Genomic DNA, 26,285 nt, shown 5'->3' with positions numbered 1-26,285 from the left:
CCGGGAGATGACCACTCATTGGGTGGTCGGAGGTAACAAGTCCAGGTTCTCAAGCAGCTCTGATTGGGCCACTAGGAAGGTCCCGAAAGGCTGCGACTATAAAAGGTTTGCATGGCCGCTCGGCCATATGCTATAAAACCTCAAATCATGGTGTGTATGGATGCATGTATGTTCTGGCGAAAGCTCCTAATTGATCCCCTTCCCTAGCGTTGTTGTCTGAGTGTGGGTGATTGGAGCTGAAATAGCGCCAGTTAAGTGCATACCAGCACCGAGCATGATTCACTATTTTATCTGCGTTCACCAGTGTGATGCCGTGCGCAGCTAGTTAACTTTCCTACCTAGTTAGGGTGGTTAGTGGCGTTTGCCAGTGCAACGCTGCACGCACTCAGTAAGCTAAATCATTAGACAGGGTTCAGCAGGCATCGCAGTTGTGGCGCCATGCGCTTGGTGGGTCTAGATGGACTATTACCCCACGTCTTAGGGGCTGAGTCTTGTGACCGTACACCAGCGCTCACTCTGCCTAGCTCTGTGAGTTTCAACAGGCTACGGCATTCACATTCCACGGTATTGCGGCTCTGTGAAGCAACAGAGTCCGCCTCTGAACACACCGGGTGACGTTAACCAGCGTGTGTTCGTTTATTATACCGCCATATAGTGTCCGCCATTACCGGGCAGCAGGTAACATCTCTGCATGGTGGACCCCGGGCTGCGAACACACCTTATTTCTAACTTTGTTATTTGGTGCGTTCCGCCAGCCCTAACAAATTCCAATTAATGGGGTATAGGAGTAGACTGTGATTGTCAGAAAGATAGAGGAGATGGGAGCAGACCAATGTCCTTTAATTTTTCCCTAACTAAGGGGGTGATGAAGGGGGGTTTGATTTACTTTTATAGCGTTTTTTATAGCGGATTTTTATGATTGGCAGCTGTCACACACTAAAAGACGCTTTTTATAGCAAAAAGGTTTTTGCGTCTCCACATTTTGAGACCTATAATTTTTCCATATTTTAGTCCACAGAGTCATGTGAGGTCTTGTTTTTTGCGGGACGAGTTGACGTTTTTATTGGTAACATTTTCGGACACGTGACAGTTTTTGATCGCTTTTTATTCCGATTTTTGTGAGGCAGAATGACCAAAAACCAGCTATTCATTAATTTCTTTTGGGGGAGGCGTTTATACCGTTCCACGTTTGGTAAAATTGATAAAGCAGTTTTATTCTTTGGGTCAGTACGATTACAGCGCTAATGATAATGATAATAATAATAATAATGATAATGAGATATTTATATCTTTTTTATGTTTTGGCGCTTTTATACGATAAAAGCTATTTTATAGAAAAAATAATTATTTTGGCATCGCTTTATTCTAAGGACTATAACTTTTTTATTTTTTTGCTTATGATGCTGTATGGCGGCTCGTTTTTTGCAGGACAAGATGACGTTTTCAGCGGTACCATAGTTATTTATATCCGTCTTTTTGATCGCGTGTTATTCCACTTTTTGTTCGGCGGTATGATAATAAAGCGTTGTTTTTTGCCTCTTTTTTTTTTTTCTTACGGTGTTCACTGAAGGGGTTAACTAGTGGGACAGTTTTATAGGTTGGGTCGTTACGGACGCGGCGATACTAAATGTGTGTACTTTTATTGTTTTTTTTTTTTTTTTATTAGATAAAGAAATGTATTTATGGGAATAATATTTTTTTTTTCTTTATTTAGGAATTTTTTTTTTTATTATTATTTTTTTTACACATGTGGAATTTTTTTTAAACTTTTTTACTTTTTCCAGGGGGGGACATCACAGATCGCTGATATGACAGTTTGCACAGCATTCTGTCAGATCAGCGATCTGACTTACAGCGCTGCAGCGCTCCAGAGCGCCTGCTCTGGACCCGGAAGTAGTCCCTGCAGGACCCGGATGCAGCCCCGTGGCCATTTTGGATCTGGGGCCTGGAGGGATAGGAGGTAAGAGACCCTCGCAGCAACGCGATTACATCGCGTTGCTCCGAGGGTCTCAGGGAAGCACGCAGGGAGCCCCCTCCCTGCGTGATGCTTCCCTATACCGTCGGAACCCTGCGATCATGTTTGATCGCAGTGTGCTGGGGGTTAACGTGCCGGGGGCGGTCCGTGACCGCTCCTGGCACATAGTGTCGGATGTCAGCTGCGATAGTCAGAAAGGGGTTAAGGTTAGGGGTGTGTTGGGGTTAGGGTTGTGATTATGGTTAGTGCTGGGATTAGTGTTAGGGGTGTGTTGGGGTTAGGGTTCAGATTAGGATTAGGGGTGTGTTGGAGTTAGGGTTTGAGGTAGAATTCAGGGGTTTCCGTTGTTGATTACAGCCAATTTTGCATTGAAAAAGTCAAATGATGCTCCCTCCCTTCTGAGCTCTGCCGTGCGCCCAAACAGTGGTTTACCTCCACGTATGGGGCTTCAGTGTACTCAGGACAAATTGGAGAACAACTTTTGAGGTCCAGTTTCCCCTGTTACCCTTGGGAAAATAAAATTGGGGGCCAAAATATAATTTTTGTGGAAAAAATGATTTTTTATTTTTACGGCTCTACGTTATAAACTTCTGTCAAGCACTTGGGAGTTCAAAGTGCACACCACACAGCTAGATAATTTCCTTAAGGGGTATAGTTTCCAAAATGGTGTAACGTGTGGGGGATTTCCACTGTTTAGGCACATCAGGGGCTCTCTAAACACAACATGGCGTCCGATCTCAATTTTAGCCAATTCTGAAAAAGTCAAACGGCACTCTTTCTCTTCTAAGCTCTGCCATGCGCCCAAACAGTGGTTTACCCCCACATATAGGGTATCGGCGTATTCAGGAGAAATTGCACAACAAATTTTGTGGTTCATTTGCTCTTTTTACACTTGTGAAAATAATTAAAATTGGTTCTGAAATAAAATGTTTGTAAAAAAAGATAAATGTTAATTTTTTCCTTCCACATTGCTTCAGTTCCTGTGAAGCATGTAAAGGGTTAATAAACTTCTTGAATGTGGTTTTGAGCACCTTGAGGGGTGTAGTTTTTCGAATGGTGTCAATTTTGAGTATTTTCTGTCATGTTCACCCCTCAAAGTGACTTTAAATGTGAGATGGTCCCTAAATAAAATGGCTTTGTAAATTTTGTTGAGAAATCACTGGTCAACTGTTAACCCTTAACTTCCTAACAAAAAAAAATTTGTTTCCAAAATTGTGCTGATGTAAAGTAGACATGTGTGAAATGTTATTTATTAACTATTTTGTGTGACAAACTGCAAAAATTTAAAAAAATTTAAAAAATGTTCACCATATTTCCATTTTTTTCATAAATAAACACAAGTAATATCGAAGAAATTTTACCACTGTCATGAAGTACAATATGTCACAAAAAAAATCTCAGAATCAGTGGGATCCGTTAAAGCGTTCCAGAGTTATAACCTCATAAAGTGACAGAGGTCAGAATTGTAAAAATTGGTCTGGTCATAAAGCTGCAAATTGGCTCTGTCACTAAGGGGTTAAGACCCTGGAACAGGTCAACCCTGTGGTCTATCGTCTTGGCCATCCTCCATGCCTTGGTATCACTGATACTTTTCATGTGTCCCTCTTAAGCTGCCATCACACTAGCAGTATTTGGTCAGTATTTTACATCAGTATTTGTAAGCCAAAACCAGAAGTGGAACAATTAGAGGAAAAGTATAATAGAAACATATGCACCACTTCTGCATTTATCACCCACTCCTGGTTTTGGCTTACAAATACTGATGTAAAATACTGACCAAATACTGCTAGTGTGACGGCAGCACTAAAACCGGTTCACATATCCCGGTTTTCTGATTAATCTGCCGGGACATCGGGCTCGTTCATGGACAATTATGAGGTGAACGCTATTGTTGGGTGCAAGGTGGTATGTGGCAAAAAATACTATCTGGTGGACTGAAAGGGTCATGGCCCAGAGGACAATACCTGGGAACCTATTGAGCACATTCTGGCTCCTCAGCTCATTGCAGCCTTTGAGCATATCGAGGCCCAAGGAGGGGGGCCCTACGAGGTGGGTAATGTTAGACGTAGAGTTCCTGCAGCTGCACAGGGGGAATCTCGAACCATGTCTTCTGCGATCTCCCATTCTTCCTCAGCTGCAGAGGAGCCTGCTCAGCAGAGATGTCGGTCCCAGCGTCTTGCTCAGGCTGATTCTGTGCATCTGGTTACTGCTCCCAGGTCCATCTATTGTAACTAGCATCAGTCAGCGGCGAGCAGACGCTCCTGGGACTAAGTCCTGCTTTTTGCCTACTGGGCATGCCCGGGAGATGACCCCTCATTGGGTGGTCGGAGGTCACAAGTCCAGGTTCTCAAGCAGCTCTGATTGGGCCACTAGGAAGGTCCCGAAAGGCTGCGACTATAAAAGGTTTGCATGGCCGCTCGGCCATATGCTATATAACCTCAAATCATGGTGTGTATGGATGCATGTATGTTCTGGTGAAAGCTCCTAATTGATCCCCTTCCCTAGCGTTGTTGTCTGAGTGTGGGTGATTGGAGCTGAAATAGCGCCAGTTAAGTGCATACCAGCACCGAGCATGATTCACTATTTTATCTGCGTTCACCAGTGTGACGCCGTGCGCAGCTACCGTATTTTCCGGCGTACAAGACGACTTTTTAACCCCTGAAAATCTTCTTAAAAGTCGGGGGTCGTCTTGTACGCCGGGAATCGCCTTGTACGCCGGGTGTATATGGTGGGTGGGGGGGGGGAGTGATCCTGATGACGACGAGGGGGCGTCTCACAGAAAAGTGAGTATCCCCCATTACCTTATCATAGCGCTGCAGCGTGGGGTCTCTGTGCTGGGAGCGGCGGCGGCTGCTGTGCTGTGGCGGCTCCTCTTCTGCAGTGTGGGGCCTCTGGTGCTGTGGGGCGGTGGCGGCGGCGGCGTATCTTCATGCAGTCGGGGCTCCTCCGGCATCTCAGCCTGGAAGCCCCGCCGGCAACTCCATCGGTACAATGCGCTGGCCTCCGGGAAAATGGCCGCTGCTTAGATTCAGATCTCGTTGAGATCTGAATCTGAGCATGCGCAGCCCCCAGCGGCCGGGCCACCGCATCGCACCTATTGAGCTGCCTCCGGGAAAATGGCCACTGCTCAGATTCAGATCTCGTCTCCCGAGATCTCGGGACGAGATCTGAATCTGAGCAGCGGCCATTTTCCCGGAGGCCACCTGACCGCATTGTACCCATGGAGTTGCCGGCGGGGCTTCCAGTCTTTGAGATGCCGGAGGAGCCCCGACTGTATGAAGATACGCCGCCGCCACCGCCCCACAGCACCAGAGGCCCCACACTGCAGAAGAGGAGCCGCCACAGCACAGCACAGCACAGCACAGCAGCCGCCGCTCCCAGCACAGAGACCCCACGCTGCAGCGCTATGATAAGGTAATGGGGGATACTCACTTTCCTGTGAGACGCCCCCTCGTCCTCATCAGGATCACTCCCCCCCCCCCAAAAGGCACATATTCACCGGCCCTATAAGACGACATAGGGTGTATAAGAAGACCCCCGACTTTTAAGAAGATTTTATTTTTTAACTGGTAAAGTTGGGGGGTCGTCTTATACGCCCAGTCGTCTTATACGCCGGAAAATACGGTAGTTAACTTTCCTACCTAGTTAGGGTGGTTAGTGGCGTTCGCCAGTGCGACGCTGCACGCACTCAGTAAGCTAAATCATTAGACAGGGTTCAGCAGGCATCGCAGTTGTGGCGCCATGCGCTTGGTGGGTCTAGATGGACTCTTACCCCACGTCTTAGGGGCTGAGTCCTGTGACCGTACACCAGCGCTCACTCTGCCTAGCTCTGTGAGTTTCAACAGGCTACGGCATTCACATTCCACGGTATTGCGGCTCTGTGAAGCAACAGAGTCCGCCTCTGAACACACCGGGTGACGTTAACCAGCGTGTGTTCGTTTATTATACCGCCATATAGTGTCCGCCATTACCGGGCAGCAGGTAACATCTCTGCATGGTGGACCCCGGGCTGTGAACATACCTTATTTCTAACTTTATGTTATTTGGTGCGTTCCGCCAGCCCTAACAACAAATTCCAATGAATGGGGTATAGGAGTAGACTGTGATTGTCAGAAAGATGGAGGAGATGGGAGCAGACCAATGTCCTTTTTAAAAGCTCTTGGAATTCTGTCCCTGGATTCAGTCTCCTTCACTGTCATCTCTCTAATCTGTTTGATTAATGGTGCATACGGCGACTGCGTTTGTCTCTTGACAGTGTGAGTGGGTGCAGAAGAATGTAATGGAGGTGCGGAAGGTTTATTGGATGATTTTCGCATGAGTCCATTTTCCCTTCCAAGCTTACCTGTTCCTTGCGTACCTGTCACTGATTCTGCTCTCAAGAATTTTCTGCACTGCCATTTTAAGTGTCCAGGTACAGTGCCTTGCAAAAGTATTTGGCTCCCTGGAACTTTTCAACCTTTTCCCTCATATCATGCTTCAAAACATAAAGATACCAAATGTACATTTTTGGTGAAGAATCAACAACAAGTGGAACACAATTGTGAAGTTGAACAAAATATATTGGTTATTTTAAATTTTTGTGGAAATTCAAAACCTGAAAAGTGAGGCGTGCAATAATATTCGTCCCCTTTACTTTATGTGCAGCAAACTCACTCCAGAAGTTCATTGTGGATCTCTGAATGATCCAATGTTGTCCTAAATGCCTAATGATGATAAATATAATTCACCTGTGTGTAATCAAGTCTCTGTATAAATGCACCTGCTCTGTGATAGTCTCAGGCTTCTGTTTGAAGTACAGAGAGCATCACGAAGACCAAGGAACACAACAGGCAGGTCCGTGATACTGTTGTGGAGAAGTTTTAAGCTGGATTCGGATTTCCAAAACTTTAAACATCCCAAGGAGCACTGTGCAAGCGATCATATTGAAATGGAAGGAGTATCCTACCACTGCAAATCTACCAAGACCCGGCCGTCCCTCTAAACTTTCATCTCAAACAAGGAGAAGACTGATCAGAGATGCAGCCAAGAGGCTCATGATCACTCTGGATGAACTGCAGAGATCTACAGCTGAGGTGGGACAGTCTGTCCATAGGACAACAATCAGTTGTACACTGCACAAATTTGGCCTTTATGGAAGAGTGGCAAGAAGAAAGACATTTCTCAAAGATATCCATAAAAAGTTGTCATTTAAAGTTTGCAACAAGCCACCTGGGAGACACACCAAACATGTGGAAGAAGGTGCTCTGGTCAGATGAAAGCAAAATCAAACTTTTGGCAACAATGCCAATTGATATGTTTGGCGTAAAGGCAACACAGCTCATCACTCTGAACACACCATCCCCACTGTGAAACATGGTGGTGGCAGCATCATGGTTTGAAATAACGAAAAAAACCTAGCACTCAACTTGATGCTTATGTGAGATATTTATTGTAGTACCCAACACTTTTGTTGGGTACTACAATAAATATCTCACATAAGCATCAAGTTGAGTGCTAGGTTTTTTTCGTTATTGCAATAAGGTGTGGGAGCCTACCTTAGCACCATCCTACCAGTAGTGCACACGCTTCTTTCTTTGCAGCATCATGGTTTGGGCCTGCTTTTCTTCAGCAGGGACAGGGAAGATGGTTAAAATTTATGGGAAGATGGATGGAGCCAAATACAGGACCATTCTTGAAGAAAACCTGTTGGAGTCTGCAAAAGACCTGAGACTGTTATGGAGATTTGTCTTCCAACAAGACAATGATCCCAAACATAAAGCAAAATCTACAATGGAATGGTTCACAAATAAACGTATCCAAGTGTTAGAATGGCCAAGTCAAAGTACAGACCTCAATCCAATCGAGAATCTGTGGATAGAGCTGAAAACTGCTGTTCACAAACGATCTCCATCAAACCTCGCTGAGCTCGAACTGTTTGCCAAGGAAGAATGGGCAAGAATTTCAGTCTCTCAATCTACAAAACTGACAGAGTCATACCCCAAGCGACTTGCAGCTGTAATCGCAGCAAAAGGTGGCACAACAAAGTATTAATTTAAAGGGGCCGAATAATATTGCACGCCTTACTTTTCCGTTTTTGAAATTGCACAAAAATTTAAAATAACCAATAAATTTCGTTCAACTTCAAAATTGTGTTCCACTTGTTGTTGATTCTTCACCAAAAATTTACATTTGGTATCTTTATGTTTGAAGCATGATATGTGGGAAAAGGTTGAAAAGTTCCAGGGAGCCGAATACTTTCTTTCGCAAGGCACTTTATACCACAAAAATAACAATGGATATTGCTCCTTTGTGTAGTATTTTTACCTCTATGATCAATGTAATCTCTGTTCTTGGATGTTACTACGAGTTTAGGTTTCAGCTGACTGTCTTCTTTTTCATGAACTCCAGCTATTTTAGCCTTGACCTGATTTTGTTTCATGGATCTCCTTACTCTGTCAATAAAAACTGTTGCTTCTAGCAATGATGGCTGAGCACTCGCCAATTGCTCTGAGGCAGGATCTAAATATTTGAACTTTTTTAAATAAATCTGATCATGGATGTTGGCTCCTGATGAGGCCTAAGATCCATCACCATCCTATAGGCCTTTTCAAATTTAACAAAAAATGCAAATGGCTCATCATTATTATTAGTTTGTAAATTTTTCAGAACATCAATTGTAGGCGTGGCTTCGCTTGTAATAAACAATATTGTCTAAGTTTGTCTTCTTTTGTACTATGTGTCAATTCATGATCCTTATTTAATCTGGGTGTGGTCTCTAATCTTTTTCCCATATGTGAGGGTAACCATAGTTTGAATATCTTGTTTTTTTGTCCATCATTAAGATTGAATTTATCGGTGTTTGATTAAAAAATGTCCACATTATATAAGGCATCCATCTTGCCTTTGAAGTTTGGAATGTCTTTTACAATTTTCATTAACGGATTGTGTGTTTTCAGATTAATTTGTGCTGCTCTGTCATGTAATTTCATCTGCCTGTAAATCTTCTACTGAAACATCTGGATTTTGTGTGTCTGGCACAAATGATGTGGCGGCATTGTCTTCATGTTTGTTTGATCTTGTAAGAATAGAAGCCTTTTTTATATCTTGGTGCAATTTGGACAATAATTCTGTTCGAGTATCAATTTGATCTTCCAATTGTTCATTATGTTCTGACAATATCAAACAATTTGGGCAATCAAAGTAATCCCCGTCAGACTCTTGTGTGTCACCTTGTGTGTCAGTATGACCAATATCTTGTGTGATAGTACATGCTTTATGTGTTTGTGTTTCAGTTTTATCAAAGACTAAATTATTGTACACTCGCACCATGTGCATGACATTTTGAAGCTATCTCTGTAACTTTTTTACTGAGTAAAACCATGATTCACCCCTTATCAATTTTAAGATTCTCTGCTTCACATTGTTTATACAAACTAGACCATAATTGTGAATCTGTATGGCTATGAACAAACAAACTCTATATTACTTTTCTTAGAATAATCATGGAAAAAATCAATTTTCTCACCTATGGAATAGCTTTTTCTCTCCTGGATTGATCCAACCGTCAGTGGATGGTCCTCTGTGTCTTTACTGATTCCTCAGACCTCCGTCTGGATGGGACACATGTAGCTCTTTATGGTTGGAGACACGAATCCTCACTGTCTGTAGGCTCGGTCTGATCCTTGTGATGTGAAATAGTGAAATTTTCTGCGCCTTGACAACAGGTGTTTAGCAGAGCTCTCCTCCCCGTGTGCAAGGGAAAGGAATCCACACAAAATAGCACAAAAATCAGATTTGGCTGGCTTGCCAAAATGTTAGAAAAAAATAACACTTTCTTACCTTTTTTAAGTAAGAGAACGGTGAAAATAGAAAGGAAAGGAATATTGAATTGTGTGGATAAAACAAATCTTGTTTAATGTTTATTCAAAAAGTGATTACAAAAATGAAGAAAAGTAAGTTCATAGCACCCAAAAATAAGTATTCGATTATAAAAGAGAAAACAAGCATTCAGTGGTTCTTACATATGGTCTTGAAGTTGACGTGGTCCGGGTTGGAGATTCTTAAAGTATGAGAGATCTCCTGAACAAGAGTTAGGTCGGCTTATATACTATTGTGACCCATAGACTTACATTGGTTTCTATTTTTCCTGTTTCATAACCACATATGATGATCGGCCGCTATGTTCATAGCCTTTACCATATTAGAAGATTACTAGTAACTTGCGAAATATGCATATTAGTTTTTTGTACATTACCTCATTTTGAAATGCTTAAGCATATAGCCTGTGACCTTTAAGAACCATTTACTATCTCCAAATAGCCACATATTAACAGTTCTGACACAAGCCCTATAGTTCTGACAAACCGAGAACAGATGTATCGGCCAAAATCCTCAGAATAACTCAGTCACTCACTATACAGAGTATCTATTTGCTAGTTAAAACCTGCATATGTTAAGTAATCTATATTTTTTTATTATTGAAATACTAATATTTTAAAGTGGTTTACCCTCTTTCTGGAGTGTGTCAATGACTAGATATCTGTCAAGTCAGCAGTCTTCCTCGTGATTGTGACTTCTCCCCTGTGTGGGTTTTCTGGTGGCTAAGAAGGTAGGCTTTGTGGTTAAAACATTTCCCGCATTCTGAACAGGAAAAAGGCTTCAACCCTGTGTGGGTTTTCTGGTGGATATCAAGATTCCCTTTCTGGTTAAAACATTTCCCACATTCTGAACATGAAAAAGGCTTCTCCCCTGTGTGGGTTTTCTGGTGGCTAACAAGATTCGATTTCTGGTTAAAACATTTCCCACATTCTGAACAGGAAAAAGGCTTCTCCCCTGTGTGGGTTTTCTGGTGCCTATCAAGATGCACTTTCTGGTTAAAACATTTCCCACATTCTGAACATGAAAAAGGCTTCTCCCCTGTGTGGGTTTTCTGGTGGCTAACAAGACTCGATCTCTGGTTAAAACATTTCCCACATTCTGAACAGGAAAAAGGCTTCTCCCCTGTGTGGGTTTTCTGGTGGCTAACAAGACTCGATCTCTGGTTAAAACATTTCCCACATTCTGAACAGGAAAAAGGCTTCTCCCCTGTGTGGGTTTTCTGGTGGCTAACAAGATGCACTTTCTGGTTAAAACATTTCCCACATTCTGAACATGAAAAAGGCTTCTCCCCTGTGTGGGTTTTCTGGTGGCTAACAAGACTCGATCTCTGGTTAAAACATTTCCCACATTCTGAACAGGAAAAAGGCTTCTCCCCTGTGTGGGTTTTCTGGTGGCTAACAAGATGCACTTTCTGGTTAAAACATTTCCCACATTCTGAACATGAAAAAGGCTTCTCCCCTGTGTGGGTTTTCTGGTGGCTAACAAGACTCGATCTCTGGTTAAAACATTTCCCACATTCTGAACAGGAAAAAGGCTTCTCCCCTGTGTGGGTTTTCTGGTGGCTAACAAGATAGGCTTTGTGGTTAAAACATTTCCTGCATTCTGAACAGGAAAAAGGCTTCTCCCCTGTGTGGGTTTTCTGGTGCCCATCAAGATGCACTTTCTGGTTAAAACATTTCCCACATTCTGAACATGAAAAAGGCTTCTCCCCTGTGTGGGTTTTCTGGTGGCTAACAAGACTCGATCTCTGGTTAAAACATTTCCCACATTCTGAACAGGAAAAAGGCTTCTCCCCTGTGTGGATTTTCTGGTGGCTAACAAGATAGGATTTGTGGTTAAAACATTTCCCGCATTCTGAACAGGAAAAAGGCTTCTCCCCTGTGTGGGTTTTCTGGTGGCCATCAAGATTCACTTTCTTGGTAAAACATTTCCCGCATTCTGAACATGAAAAAGGCTTCTCCCCTGTGTGGGTTTTCTGGTGGCTAACAAGATTCGATCTCTGGTTAAAACATTTCCCACATTCTGAACAGGAAAAAGGCTTCTCCCCTGTGTGGATTTTCTGGTGGCTAACAAGATAGGATTTGTGGTTAAAACATTTCCCGCATTCTGAACAAGAAAAAGGCTTCTCCCCTGTGTGGGTTTTCTGGTGGCTATCAAGATTCACTTTCTGGTTAAAACATTTCCCACATTCTGAACATGAAAAACGCTTCTCCCCTGTGTGGGTTTTCTGGTGGCTAACAAGATTCGATCTCTGGTTAAAACATTTCCCACATTCTGAACAGGAAAAAGGCTTCTCCCCTGTGTGGGTTTTCTGGTGGCCATCAAGATTCACTTTCTTGGTAAAACATTTCCCGCATTCTGAACAGGAAAAAGGCTTGTCCCCTGTGTGGGTTTTCTGGTGGCTAACAAGATTCGATCTCTGGTTAAAACATTTCCCACATTCTGAACAGGAAAAAGGCTTTTCCCCTGTGTGAGATCTATGATGTGTGATAAGACCTGATTTATTTAGAAAACATTTTCCACATTCTGAACAGGAAAAAGGCTTCTCTCCTGTGTGAGTTCTTTGGTGGTTAACAAGATGCGCTTTCCGAATAAAACATTTCCCACATTCTGAACATGAAAATGGCTTCTTCCCTGTGTGAATTCTCTGGTGACTGACAAAATCTGATTTCTGGTTAAAACATCTCCCACACTTGGAACAAGAAAATCCATTCTCTGGTTTGTGAAGATTTTGTTGTTTTAGAAAGGACTTTTCTAGGGGAAAAAAATTTCTATATTCGGAAAATGAAAATGTGTTCATTGCTTTAGGAGTAGTTCGTTTTTTAATGCTTATTTTGTGACTTTGATTTTCCTTAGTAGTTGGTAATGAATCAGAATATATGACCTGTTCCAAAGGATCAGAAGACAGATCTTTGCTGCGAAGGGATGATGGTATATTTGGTGTAATGGCATTCCTTTCAATTGTATCCTGTGGGATCTCAAGATCATCTGATTTAAACACTGAAGATGTCAGCTGTCCTGCTGATCTCCTGGTGCGGTCATCTGCCAAGAATAAAACCAATTATTATTTTAGAATAAAATATCCTTGAATTCTATATTTTTGAACATTTCTACTTAAACTGTCTGTAAAAATGGCAAGTTATGCAAAATTATTGAATTATTCACCAAGACAATGACAGTTTAGAGTTTACTAGACTGTGCTCAAACCACATTAAGCATCCATGCTTTTGGCATTACTATAGGAGAAGAAACCACTTATTTTACGGCATGTGTATCTCCTGGTGCACAATCTGGGCACTATGTGTTGGGTACTAGCTTGGGATATTTGCAATTTTCAATTTCCAACATCCACTGCGCGTGCTCATATCTGGAAACTGCCAGTGGAGTCAAAATAGTCACTATTCCTATAGATTAATTTATTGAGGTTTATAATTAACAAAATGGAGTCAGTTTAAAGGGATCACATCTGATCTGATTTTCTGCAATTTTGTCATAGTAGTAGCAGCAGCAGCTGATGCATTTGATTTGAGGCCAAGACAGCAAAGGAACATATTGTATATAAAGCAGCTCTGTTTCTCAATGGACCATCCCTGACGAAGGAGACCATGATCTCCGAAACGCGTAGGAATTGGTCCTAACAGCACTTCATACCCCTGCTGGTCACGAGACAACTGACATCACACAAGGTCCTGTCGGCTGAACGCTACATCGTAGACCTTGATCACGAGCTCCCCAAGCTCGTGCACCGCCAGGAAGGAGGCTGAGGGAGCATTTGTCACCGGCCGGGACAGCGCTCCTGAAGATATTTGCTTCCTGAGCTGCTACTACTACTACCATCATTTTTACAAAGGGGGACTCCAGAAAAAAAGCCCATGCTGTGGACTCCAACATCGCCTTTAAAGAGGCAAATACAGCATTGCCTGCCATCTGCAGTTTAGCGTGCAATTGCATAAAACTAGAAATAGATGTGCATGAACAGTTGGATCAAGAAATTTATGTGAACTAATCGGACTTCAGATTTTAGGTACTATTCATATGAATGACTTTGTATGAAATTTGATTATTTAATCTTTTAATATACATTTAATAAATATGTTCTTTTATTATTGGTACAAATGGTATGTATAGGCACGAACTGTATGAGTATCTGTATGTTTAATTTTTGACAACGTTGTGGTGTTGCCCTGTTTGCAGCTAATACGCATAATACCTTTCAAGCTGCACTTGCGCCCACCTATACATTTAAATCTTGTATCTAGTATATATAACCTGGATAAACTAGACTATTGCACTGGCGCTTGCCACCGTAGGGTAGGGAAAACGGGTGCAGAAGCTGCTGGTGATTGGAACAGGTTCTGTGTATATACCTGTTAAACAGTCGCCTGATATACTAGTAATTTGTGTATAATCACCGCGCTAAACTGAACTGTAGTCAAAATAAAGCAGGAATGGATGGCTCTTAAACTCGATTGAAATAAAGTTTACTTGTATTCACTTGTTGTGACACTCACTAGTGTGACATCACAAAATAGCAAGGACGGGAGCTCGGTTAGGACAATAACCAACGCGTTTCGAGAGGTGTCTCCTCTCTTCATCAGGGCTGACAAGGACGGGAGCTCGGTTAGGACAATAACCAGCCTCTTATGATCCTTAGGGGTTGAGGATCACAAATTACTCCAGCTAAGTAACAAACCTAGGACAAGCTCTAGAGAGGTGGCAAACTGGACTGACCGCAAATCTGAACCTATCCAAACACACTAGAAGTAGCCGGTGAACGTGCCTAAAAATCCTAGATGTCTCGAGCCAGCCTGAGGAACTAACTACCCCTAGAGAGAAAGAAAGACCTCTCTTGCCTCCAGAGAAATAATCCCCAAAGATATAGAAGCCCCCAACAGATAATAACGGTGAGGTAAGAGGAAGGCACATACACAGGGGTGAAAGCAGATTCAGCAAATGAGGCCCACTAATACTAGATAGCAGAAAATAGAAAAGAGAATCTATGCGGTCAGTAAAAAACCCTTACAAAATATCCACTCAGATTTCAAGAACCCCCACACCAACTAACGGTGTGGGGGGAGAAACTCAGTCCCCTAGAGCAACCAGCAAGCGAGGAAATCACATTTTAGCGAGCTGGACAAAAAACATAATGAACACTGATAATCAAAAAATTATCAAACAAAAACTTAGCTTGTCTTGGAGAGACTGGGAGCAAGGTAGACACAAGGAATCTGAAGAGCATCTGAATACATTGATAGCAGGCAAGGAACTGAGTCTCCAGGTGAGCTAAATAGGAAACCAACCAAGGATAACGAACCAGCTGATGCAGCCAACCTGCAGAAAGACAACACTACACAGTACCACTTGTGACCACTAGAGGGAGCCCAAAAATAGAATTCACAACAGTACCCCCCCTTGAGGAGGGGACCCCCAGGGCGATCAGGATGAGCCGCGTGGAAGGTACGAACCAAATCGGCCGCATGAACATCAGAGGCGACAACCCAGGAATTATCCTCCTGACCATAGCCCTTCCACTTAACCAAATACTGAAGCCTCCGTCTAGAGATACGAGAATCCAAAATCTTCTCCACCACGTACTCCAATTCGCCCTAGACCAGCACCGGAGCAGGAGGCTCAACAGAAGGAACCACAGGCACCACATACCTCCACAACAAAGACCTATGGAACACATTATGAATGGCAAACGATGCTGGGAGATCCAAACGAAAAGACACCGGGTTAAGGATTTCCAAGATCTTATAAGGACCGATGAAGCGAGGCTTGAATTTAGGAGAGGAGACCTTCATAGGAACATACCGAGAAGACAGCCACACCAAATCCCCAACACGAAGTCGGGGACCCACAACGCGGCGGCGGTTGGCAAAGCGCTGAGCCTTCTCCTGTGACAACCTCAAATTGTCCACCACATGGTTCCAAATCTGCTGCAACCTATCCACCACAGAATCCACCCCAGGACAGTCAGAAGGCTCAACCTGACCCGAGGAAAAACGAGGATGGAAACCAGAATTGCAGAAAAAAGGCGAAACCAAAGTAGCAGAACTAGCCCGATTATTAAGGGCAAACTCGGCCAATGGCAAAAAAGTCACCCAATCATCCTGATCAGCAGAAACAAAACATCCCGCGACAAGGAAGGCCACCAGAAGGACCTAGCCACCAAATCTCTGGTACCAAAAATCCCAGGATGACCCGCCAACACCGAAGAATGAACCTCGGAAATAACTTTGCTGGTCCATCTATCCGGGACAAACAGTCTCTCTGGTGGACAACGGTCAGGTCTATCCGCCTGAAATTTCTGCAGCAGTTGTCGCAAATCTGGGGAAATGGCAGACAAAATCACTCCCTCTCTGAGAATACCAGCCGGCTCAGAAACTCCCGGAGAGTCAGGCACAAAACTCCTAGAAAGTGCATCAGCTTTCACGTTCTTCGAACCAGGCAGGTATGAGACCACGAAGTTGAAACGGGAGAAAAACAACGACCAACGAGCCTGTCTAGGATTCAGGCGCTTGGCAGATTCAAGGTAAATCAGATTTTTGTGATCAGTCAAGACCACCACACGATGTTTAGCTCCTTCGAGCCAATGTCGCCACTCCTCAAATGCCCACTTCATAGCCAACAACTCCCGATTACCAACATCATAATTCCGCTCGGCAGGCGAAAACTTTCTTGAAAAGAAAGCACATGGCTTCATCACAGAGCCATCAGAGCTTCTCTGCGACAAAACAGCCCCTGCTCCAATCTCAGAAGCATCAACCTCGACCTGGAAGGGGAGAGAGACATCTGGCTGACATAAGACTGGAGCTGAAGAAAACCGGTGCTTCAGCTCCCGAAAGGCTCCACGGCCGCAGGAGACCAATTAGTCACATCAGAACCCTTCTTGGTCAAATCCGTCAAAGGTTTAACCACGCTAGAAAAATTAGCGATGAAACGACGGTAAAAATTAGCGAAACCCAAGAACTTCTGAAGACTCTTAACAGACGTGGGCTGAGTCCAGTCATGAATAGCCTGGACCTTGACTGGGTCCATCTCCACAGTAGAAGGAGAAAAAATAAAACCCAAAAAGGAGACCTTCTGTACTCCGAAGAGGCATTTTGAGCCCTTCACAAATACAGCATTAGCACGCAGGACATGAAACACCATCCTGACCTGCTTCACATGGGACTCCCAATCATCAGAAAAGACCAAAATGTCATCCAGATAAACAATCATAAATTTATCCAGATATTCTCGGAAGATGTCATGCATGAAGGACTGAAACACAGAAGGAGCATTAGAGAGTCCAAAAGGCATCACCAAGTACTCAAAATGGCCTTCGGGCGTATTAAATGCTGTTTTCCATTCATCTCCCTGCTTAATGCGCAGAAGGTTATACGCACCACGGAGATCTATCTTGGTGAACCAACTGGCACCCTTAATCCGAGCAAACAAATCAGACAATAGTGGCAAAGGATACTAAAATTTGACTGTGATTTTATTCAGAAGACGATAATCTATACAAGGTCTCAAAGAACCGTCCTTCTTGGCCACAAAAAAAAATCCTGCACCAAGAGGGGAAGAGGATGGGCGAATATGTCCCTTCTCCAAAGACTCCTTTATATAACTCCGCATCGCGGCATGCTCTGGTATAGACAAATTAAAAAGTCGTCCCTTAGGAAATTTACTACCAGGAATTAAATTTATAGCACAGTCACAATCCCTATGAGGGGGCAGGGCACTGGACCTGGGCTCATCAAATACATCCTGGTAGTCAGACAAAAACTCAGGGACCTCAGAAGGAGTGGAAGAAGCAATAGACACCAACGGAGTATCGCCATGAATTCCCTGACAACCCCAACTTGACACAGACATAGCTTTCCTATCTAAAACTGGATTATGAGCCTGCAGCCATGGCAGACCCAAAACGACAACATCATGCAAATTATGAAGAACAAGAAAGCGAATCACCTCCTGATGTACGGGAGTCATGCACATGGTCATTTGCGTCCAATACTGAGGCTTATTCTCAGCCAATGGCGTAGCATCAATTCCCCTCAGAGGAATAGGAAATTCCAAAGGCTCCAGGACAAAACCACAGCGCCTGGCAAACGACAAATCCATCAGATTCAGGGCCGCACCCGAATCCACAAAAGCCATAACCGGGTAGGACAACAAAGAACAAATCAAAGTAACAGACAAAATAAATTTAGGCTGTATAGTACCAATGGTGACAGGTTTAGCGATTTTTTTTTAGCGTTTAGAGCATGCTGAGATAACATGAGTAAAATCACCACAGTAAAAGCACAACCCATTTTGACGTCTATGACTTTGACGCTCAATTCTGGTCAGAGTTCGGTCACATTGCATAGACTCAGGTCTCTGTTCGGAAAATACCGCCAAAGGATGAGCAGATTTGAGCTCCCGCAAACGCCGATCAACCTGAATGGCTAAAGCCATAGAATCACTCAGACTTGCAGGGGTGGGAAACCCCAACATAACATTCTTAACGGCCTCAGAAAGACCTTCTCTGAAATTTGCAGCCAGGGCACACTCATTCCATCGAGTAAGCACCGACCATTTCCGAAATTTTTGACAATACATCTCTGCTTCATCCTGACCCTGAGAGATAGCCAGCAACGCTTTTTCTGCCTGATTCTCAAGATTAGGCTCCTCATAAAGCAGTCCAAGAGCCAGAAAAAAGGCATCTACATTAAGCAATGCAGGATCTCTTGGCGCCAGAGAGAAAGCCCAATCTTGAGGGTCGCCACGCAACAAGGAGATAACAATTTTAACTTGCTGAGCGGAATCACCAGAGGAACGAGGTCTCAGAGATAGAAATAACTTACAATTATTCTTAAAATTTAGAAACCTAGATCTATCTCCAGAAAACAACTCAGGAATGGGTATCTTTGGTTCTGACATATGGCTATGAATAACAAAATCCTGAATACTTTGCACCCGTGCAGTAAGATGATCCACACTAGAAGTCAGAGTCTGAACATTCATGTCTGCAGCTGAGCTCAAAACCACCCAGAGTTCAAGGGGATGAAAGAAGCTAAACAGACTGCAGCAAAGGAAAAGCGGGAAAAAAAAAAAAAATGTACTCAGGTCATCATTTTATCCCACTTCTGCGATGCATTAAACACTTTTAGGCCTGCTATACTGTTATGATCCTTAGTGGTTGAGGATCACAAATTACTCCAGCTAAGTAACAAACCTAGGACAAGCTCTAGGGAGGTGGCAAACTGGACTGACCGCAAATCTGAACCTAGAGAAGAAAGATCTCTCTTGCCTCCAGAGAAATAATCCCCAAAGATATAGAAGCCCCCAACAGATAATAACGGTGAGGTAAGAGGAAGGCACATACACAGGGGTGAAAGCAGATTCAGCAAATGAGGCCCACTAATACTAGATAGCAGAAAATAGAAAAGAGAATCTATGCGGTCAGTAAAAAACCCTTACAAAATATCCACTCTGAGATTTCAAGAACCCCCACACCAACTAACGGTGTGGGGGGAGAAACTCAGTCCCCTAGAGCAACCAGCAAGCGAGGAAATCACATTTTAGCGAGCTGGACAAAAAACATAATGAACACTGATAATCAAAAAATGATCAAACAAAAACTTAGCTTGTCTTGGAGAGACTGGGAGCAAGGTAGACACAAGGAATCTGAAGAGCACTGAATACATTGATAGCAGGCAAGGAACTGAGTCTCCAGGTGAGCTAAATAGGAAACCAACCAAGGATAACGAACCAGCTGATGCAGCCAACCTGCAGAAAGACAACACTACACAGTACCGCTTGTGACCACTAGAGGGAGCCCAAAAATAGAATTCACAACACCAGCCCTGACGAAGAGAGGAGACACCTCTCGAAACGAGTTGGTTATTGTCCTAACCAAGCTCCCGTCCTTGCTATTTTGTGACGTCACATTAAGCTCCGCCCACCTAGCACGCCGTATCCTAGCGTTGCTCGCGGCCGGAGCACGCAGGCTGCTGGCATCCATCTGTGCACAACAGAGTGTCAGGACTCTGAACATTTTTTATTACCTTTTGTGCATTATTGCCCTTTTCCAAGATCTTTGGTCTCATGTGCACTGTGTCTTCCTGCTATAAAACTCCCCTCAGCCTTCAGTCTGTGCTAGAGTATTCTGCCTTGCATCCTGCTCCTGACTCTGATGACTCCCTGGCTATATACCTGCTCCTGTGAACCTGTGTGATGATCCTGCTACTCTGCTCTGAGTTCCTGCTGCATATACCAGTTTCCAGTAATCCTCCTTCATCTGCTGCTCGTGTTTACTTCCATCTGCATTTGCTGGACATGTAAGCTGTTGCTGCTCTGCAAAAACCTGAGACTATTACCCATGTCTCACTGGTTGAGCTAAGATATTATTTGAACTGCCTTATAAGCATATCTATCTGTGTTTCGACTAAAACAAGGACTTATTCGTGTCAAGTATCCTCAAGAATAATTGTGCTTCATAGACTTTTTGCGTGATTGCATTTTCCTCTGCAGTTTCCTATAGACTGCTAAGCTGCGTTTAATATTTACTCCAAGTGTTGTGGACTTGAGTTTCTCTCTGCACCTGTTTGAATCACTGTGTGATAAATTTGACTTTACCACTTATAAAACTGTGTCCTGTAGTTGTCTTGTTCCACGCAAAGAGTCTCCTGAGTTATCCCCTATAATTATTACACAGAGGCTCTTCACAACACCGCTTAATGTGGTAACATTCCTCCTAAACGGCAGTGGTCCTAAGCGCCGAACCCTGGCACAGCAACATCAGACTGCCGACTTATCACCCCACGGGTCCTACAGTGCACGCTATACCACCAACAATATTACAAGTAAGTGCACTCCTACATTAATAACCTTAAGTGCACCTTATGATCTCACATATACGGTATACTTAATATATCAATTAATAATTAAAGTGAACCATAAACACATTTAATCAGTATAATCTCAGCAGTTTCACCAATCAGCTGAAACCTTTGATTGATCTACACACTCTGTGCCACCAATATAAACAACAAGTGAGTACAATCAAACTTTATTTCAATCGAGTTTAAGAGCCATCCATTCCTGCTTTATTTATATATAACCTGTAACATTATACTTTTCCAGAAAGGCATCCAGTCCCCTCTTAAATTTTAGTAATGAATCACTCATTACAACATCATACGGCAGAGAGTTCCATAGTCTCACTGCTCTTACAGTAAAGAATCCGCGTCTGTTATTATGCTTAAACCTTCTTCCCTCCAGACGTACAGGATGCCCCCTTGTCCCCGTCTCAGGTCTATGATTAAAAAGATCATCAGAAAGGTCTTTGTACTGTCCCCTCATATATTTATGCATTAACATAAGATCACCCCTTAGCCTTCATTTTTCCAAACTAAATAGCCCCAATTGTAATAACCTGTCTCGGTATTGCAGACCCCCAGTCCTCTAATAAACTTGGTCGCTCTTCTCTGCACCCGCTCCAGTTCAGCTATGTCTTTCTTATACACCGAAGAGCAGAAATATACACAGTATTCTAAGTGTGGTCGAACTAGTGACTTGTATAGAGGTAAAATTATGTTCTCCTCATGAGCATCTATGCCTCTTTTAATACATACCATTATTTTATTTGCCTTTGTAGCAGCTGCCTGACACTGGCCACTAAATGTGAGTTTGTCATCCACCCATACACCCAGGTCTTTTTCATTGACGGTTTTGCCCAGTGTTTTACAATTAAGCACATATTTATATATCTTATTTCTTCTGCCCAAGTGCATGACCTTACATTTATCCCCATTAAAGCTCATTTGCCATTTATCAGCCCAAGCTTCTAGTTTACATAATTCCTCCTGTAGTATAAAATTGTCCTCCCCTGTATTGATTACCCTGCAGAGTTTAGTGTCATCTGCAAATATTGAAATTCAACTCTGTATGCCCCCTACAAGGTCATTAATAAATATGTTAAAAAGAAGAGGGCCCAATACTGACCCCTGTGGTACCCCACTACTAACCGCGATCCAGTCCGAGTGTGCTCCATTAATAACCACCCTTTGTTTCCTATCCCTGAGCCAGCTCTCAACCCACTTACACATATTTTCCCCTATCCCCATTATTCTCATTTTATGTATCAACCTTTTGTGTGGCACCGTATCAAAAGCTTTTGAAAAGTCCATATACACTACATCCACTGTGTTCCCTTAGTCCAGTCCGGAACTTACCTCTTCATAGAAGCTGATCAGATTAGTCTGACATGAACGGTCCCTAGTAAACCCGTGCTGATACTGGGTCATGTGGTTATTCCTCTTCAGATACTCCAGTATAGCATCCCTTAGAAAACCCTCCAGGATTTTACCCACAGTAGAGGTTAAGCTTACTGGCCTATAATTACCAAGTTCAGTTTCTGCCCCTTTTTTGAATATTGGCACCACATTTGCTATACGCCAGTCCTGTGGTACAGACCCTGTTATTATGGAGTCTTTATAAAGATTAAAAATAATGGTCTATCAATGACTGTACTTAGTTCCTGCAGTACTCGGGGGTGTATCCCATCCGGGCCCGGGGATTTGACAACTTTAGTGATTTTTAGACGCCGCCGTAATTCCTGCTGGGTTAAGCAGGTGACATTTAATGGGGAATTTTTGTTATCACTGATCATATTGTCTGCCATATCCACACTTAAACCGGAGGATTTTCCATGTACATATAATTTTCTTTATACGTATTTTATTGTGCATCCAATATGCATTTTACATCTATTTGTATTGTTTTGTATACGAAGAAAGGTTTCTATACAAGAAACTGCACCATAGGTGCAGTTTAATTAATGAATTAAGCAATTGGATCAGTGACGCCGTTCTGGAGGATATAAAATATCCACAATGTATCATTTGTATATGCCTGAGGAAGGAGCTGGTTCACATCGGAAATGAGTATAATATTAAAATGAAAAGTTTGGGATTTTTTTTAAACATTCATTTGTTTTGATACCCAACTTTATGGCTCAGCACTTGGCAGCGCTTTTCAAATCCCTGATTTTTTCCTTCTTCCCATATCAGAAATTTTGGAAGCCAACAACATCATTACCTTCCGTTTTCTCTAAAAGGCTCACCATAATATTTTTCTAACTTGTCAGCACATTCTACATACGCTGTCATTTGGCTTTGTAATTTACAGATCTGGGCAGGTTACGATAGTTGGATCCTACAGGTTGTAAGTTCTATAGAAAAGGGCATTCAATGCCCAAAGTCACTTGATACAGGAAAGATATATATCTTGGTAGCGTGTTAGCCAGTAGATAGAAAAATGTTTAGAATTGAGAGTCCTCAGTGGTTGATGCCTTTTAATGGCTAACTGAAAAGATGGTAACAAATTGCAAGCTTTCGAGACTACTCCGGTCTCTTCATCAGGCATAGACTAATACAAATTCTGAAGAATCACATATTTATGCACAACATAGCACAGAAAAAAAAAAAACACCATGGATAAGACAGGTGGCATGAAGCAGAATTACCATGAGTGATAAACAGTTATGTCCATAAATATTGGGCCAGTACTTAGATAAGGAATGTTTTATTGTCCTCTGATTGGGGTCTCTGTTGTGATGACCCCTCATAGTCTGAGGGGCAAGTTCCTTAGTTGATGTAAAAAGACATAAATCCGTGCGACACATTCATTCTACCACTAAGACAGTCAAAGGTCGTCATCAGTTTATATTCCCAGACTCTTCTGTCTCTTTGAGTTTTGAAGTTACCTTTCAACACAAGTAATTTCATGTCCATAATGCTATGATTTGGGAGACAAAAATGTATTGCCACAAGTAGATCCATTCTTTTTTCTCTTATTGTATGGCGGTGAGAATTCATTCTTGTTCTAAGCTTTTGCCTTGTCTCCCCCACATACAGACCCCCAGTTGGACATTTAGTACAAATGATTAGGTACACCACATTAGAAGTGACGCAGCTGTAAGTACTTGGGATCTTGTAGTCCTGATTTGAATTGGGGATCTTTATCTTGTCCATGGTCATTATAAATGGACAGGTTTTACATTTTTTCTGATTGCAAGGAAAGGTACCTGCAGCTGTTGGAGAGGACAGGGAGCTCTTGACAATGATGCTTCTTAGATTTGGGGGCTGTCTAAAACACAGTAATGGGGGGTCTGGAAAAATGGATTGTAATCGGGCATCTTTTTGTAGTAAAGGTTGTAATTTCCGTGCCTCAGAAAGACCTTTTTGAATCAGGGCTACCATCCAAGAACAATTGAAAACCAGATTACATGAGCCACCAGAATATCAAGGAATCACCTGCTACATTACAAAGCTAAAGAAGAAAATAACCGGGTACCTCTAGTAGTTACCTACAATCCAAATCTGGAGGTGCTAAGGGGAGCTGCACGGAAATTACAACCTTTACTACAAAAAGATGCCCGATTACAATCCATTTTTCCAGACCCCCCATTAGGCCTGTCCCACACGTCCAGATAATTCCGGTACCGGAGTTATCCGTGTCCGTGTGTCCGTGAGCTCACGTAGGCCATCCGTGTGGCACACGTGCAGCACACGTGAGGCAGCCGTGTGCCGACTGGGTACCACACGGAGCGTGCAGGAGACAGCGCTAGAGACAAGCACTGTCCCCCCAACGTGGTGCTGAAGCCGCCATTCATATCTTCTCTCCAGCAGCGTTCGCTGGAGAGAAGATATGAAAAATCCTTTTTTTTTTTTCGTGTTTAAAATAAAGATCGCTGTCCCCACCCCCTGTGCGCCCGCCCGCTGTTAATAAAATACTCACCCGGCTCCCTGGAAGTGTCCTCTCCGTGCCGCACCTTCTCCTGTATGAGCGGTCACGTGGTGCCGCCCATTACAGTCATGAATATGCGGCTCCACCCCTATGGGAGGTGGAGCTGCATATTCATGACTGTAATAGGCGGCACCATGTGACCGCTCATACAGGAGAAGCTGGCGCTGAGAGGAAGCAGCGAGGGAGTCAGGTGAGTATTTTATTAACAGCGGGTGGGCGCACAGGGGGTGGGAGGGGGTGGGGACAGGGATCTTTATTTTAAACACGAAAAAAAAAAAAAAAGGATTTTTCATATCTTCTCTCCAGCGAACGCTGCTGGAGAGAAGATATGAATGGCGGCTTCAGCACCACGTTGGGGTGACAGCGCTTACTGTAGCGCTGTCTCCTGCACGGCACACGGACTGCACACGGACAGCATCCGTGTGCGGTACATGTTTTACACGGACCCATTGACTTTAATGGGTCCGTGTAATCCGTGCGCTCCCACGAACACTGACATGTCTCCGTGTTTTGCACACAGACACACGGTCCGCGAAAACACGCTGACATGTGCAGAGACACATTGATTTTAATGTGTCTACGTGAGTCAGTGTCTCCGGTACGTGAGAAAACTGACACCTCACGTACCGGAATCACTAACGTGTGAAACCGGCCTTATTGTGTTTTAGACAGCCCCCAAATCTAAGAAGCATCATTGTCAAGAGCTCCCTGTCCTCTCCAACAGCTGCAGGTACCTTTCCTTGCAATCAGAAAAAATGTAAAACCTGTCCATTTATAATGACCACGGACAAGATAAAGATCCCCAATTCACATCAGGACTACAAGATCCCAGGTACTTTCAGCTGCATCACATCTAATGTGGTGTACCTAATTATTTGTACTAAATGTCCAACTGGGGGTCTGTATGTGGGGGAGACAGGGCAAAAGCTTAGAACAAGAATGAATTCTCACCGCCATACAATAAGAGAAAAAAGAATGGATCTACCTGTGGCAATACATTTTTGTCTCCCAAATCATAACATTATGGACATGAAATCACTTGTGTTGAAAGGTAACTTCAAAACTCAAAGAGACAGAAGAGTCTGGGAATATAAACTGATGACGACCTTTGACTGTCTTAGTGGTGGAATGAATTTGTCGCACGGATTTATGTCTTTTTACATCAACTAAGGAACTTGCCCCTCAGACTATAAGGGGTCATCACAACAGAGACCCCAATAAAACAATCCTTATCTAAGAACTGGCTCAACATTTATGGACATAACTGTTAATCACTCATGGTAATTCTGCTTCATGCCACCTGTCTTATCCATGGTTTTTCCCTTTTTTTTCTGTGCTATGTTGTGCATAAATATGTGATTCTTCAGAATTTGTTTTAGTCTTTGCCTGATGAAGAGACCTGTGTAGTCTCGAAAGCTTGCAATTTGTTACCATCTTTTCAGTTGGCCATTAAAAGGTATCAACCACTGAGGACTCTCAATTCTAAACATTTTTCTATCTACTGGCTAACACGGTACCAAGATATACATCTTTCCTGTATCAAAATGGAGGATACCAGAATGTACAGCATCTTTATGGAACTAAAACCACTTCTGAAGAAACGAGCACAAATGGACAGCGACATTTTTTTCCTATCTAAATGCAAAAAGGAGAATCTAATTCCCAAAGG

General features: G+C 43.1%; 1 protein-coding gene across 1 annotated transcript in view; it reads right to left on the bottom strand.

Annotated features, from left to right (window-relative positions):
- LOC143767633 (uncharacterized) overlaps positions 1 to 26,285 on the bottom strand; it is a 107,710-nt gene that overhangs the window by 20,220 nt on the left and 61,205 nt on the right. Inside the window, exon 7 of the mRNA XM_077256074.1 lies at positions 9,480 to 12,874. Coding sequence (XP_077112189.1) covers positions 10,497 to 12,874 — 2,378 coding nt within the window. The 3' untranslated portion in view covers positions 9,480 to 10,496. The remainder of the gene's footprint in view (positions 1 to 9,479; positions 12,875 to 26,285) is intronic.

This window comes from Ranitomeya variabilis, chromosome 4 (genome assembly GCF_051348905.1).
Source record: "Ranitomeya variabilis isolate aRanVar5 chromosome 4, aRanVar5.hap1, whole genome shotgun sequence".
In the NCBI taxonomy this organism is placed as follows: Eukaryota; Metazoa; Chordata; class Amphibia; order Anura; family Dendrobatidae; genus Ranitomeya; species Ranitomeya variabilis.
Note: the sequence above shows the minus strand (reverse complement) of the source record. Positions and strands in the feature narration are given on the sequence as shown.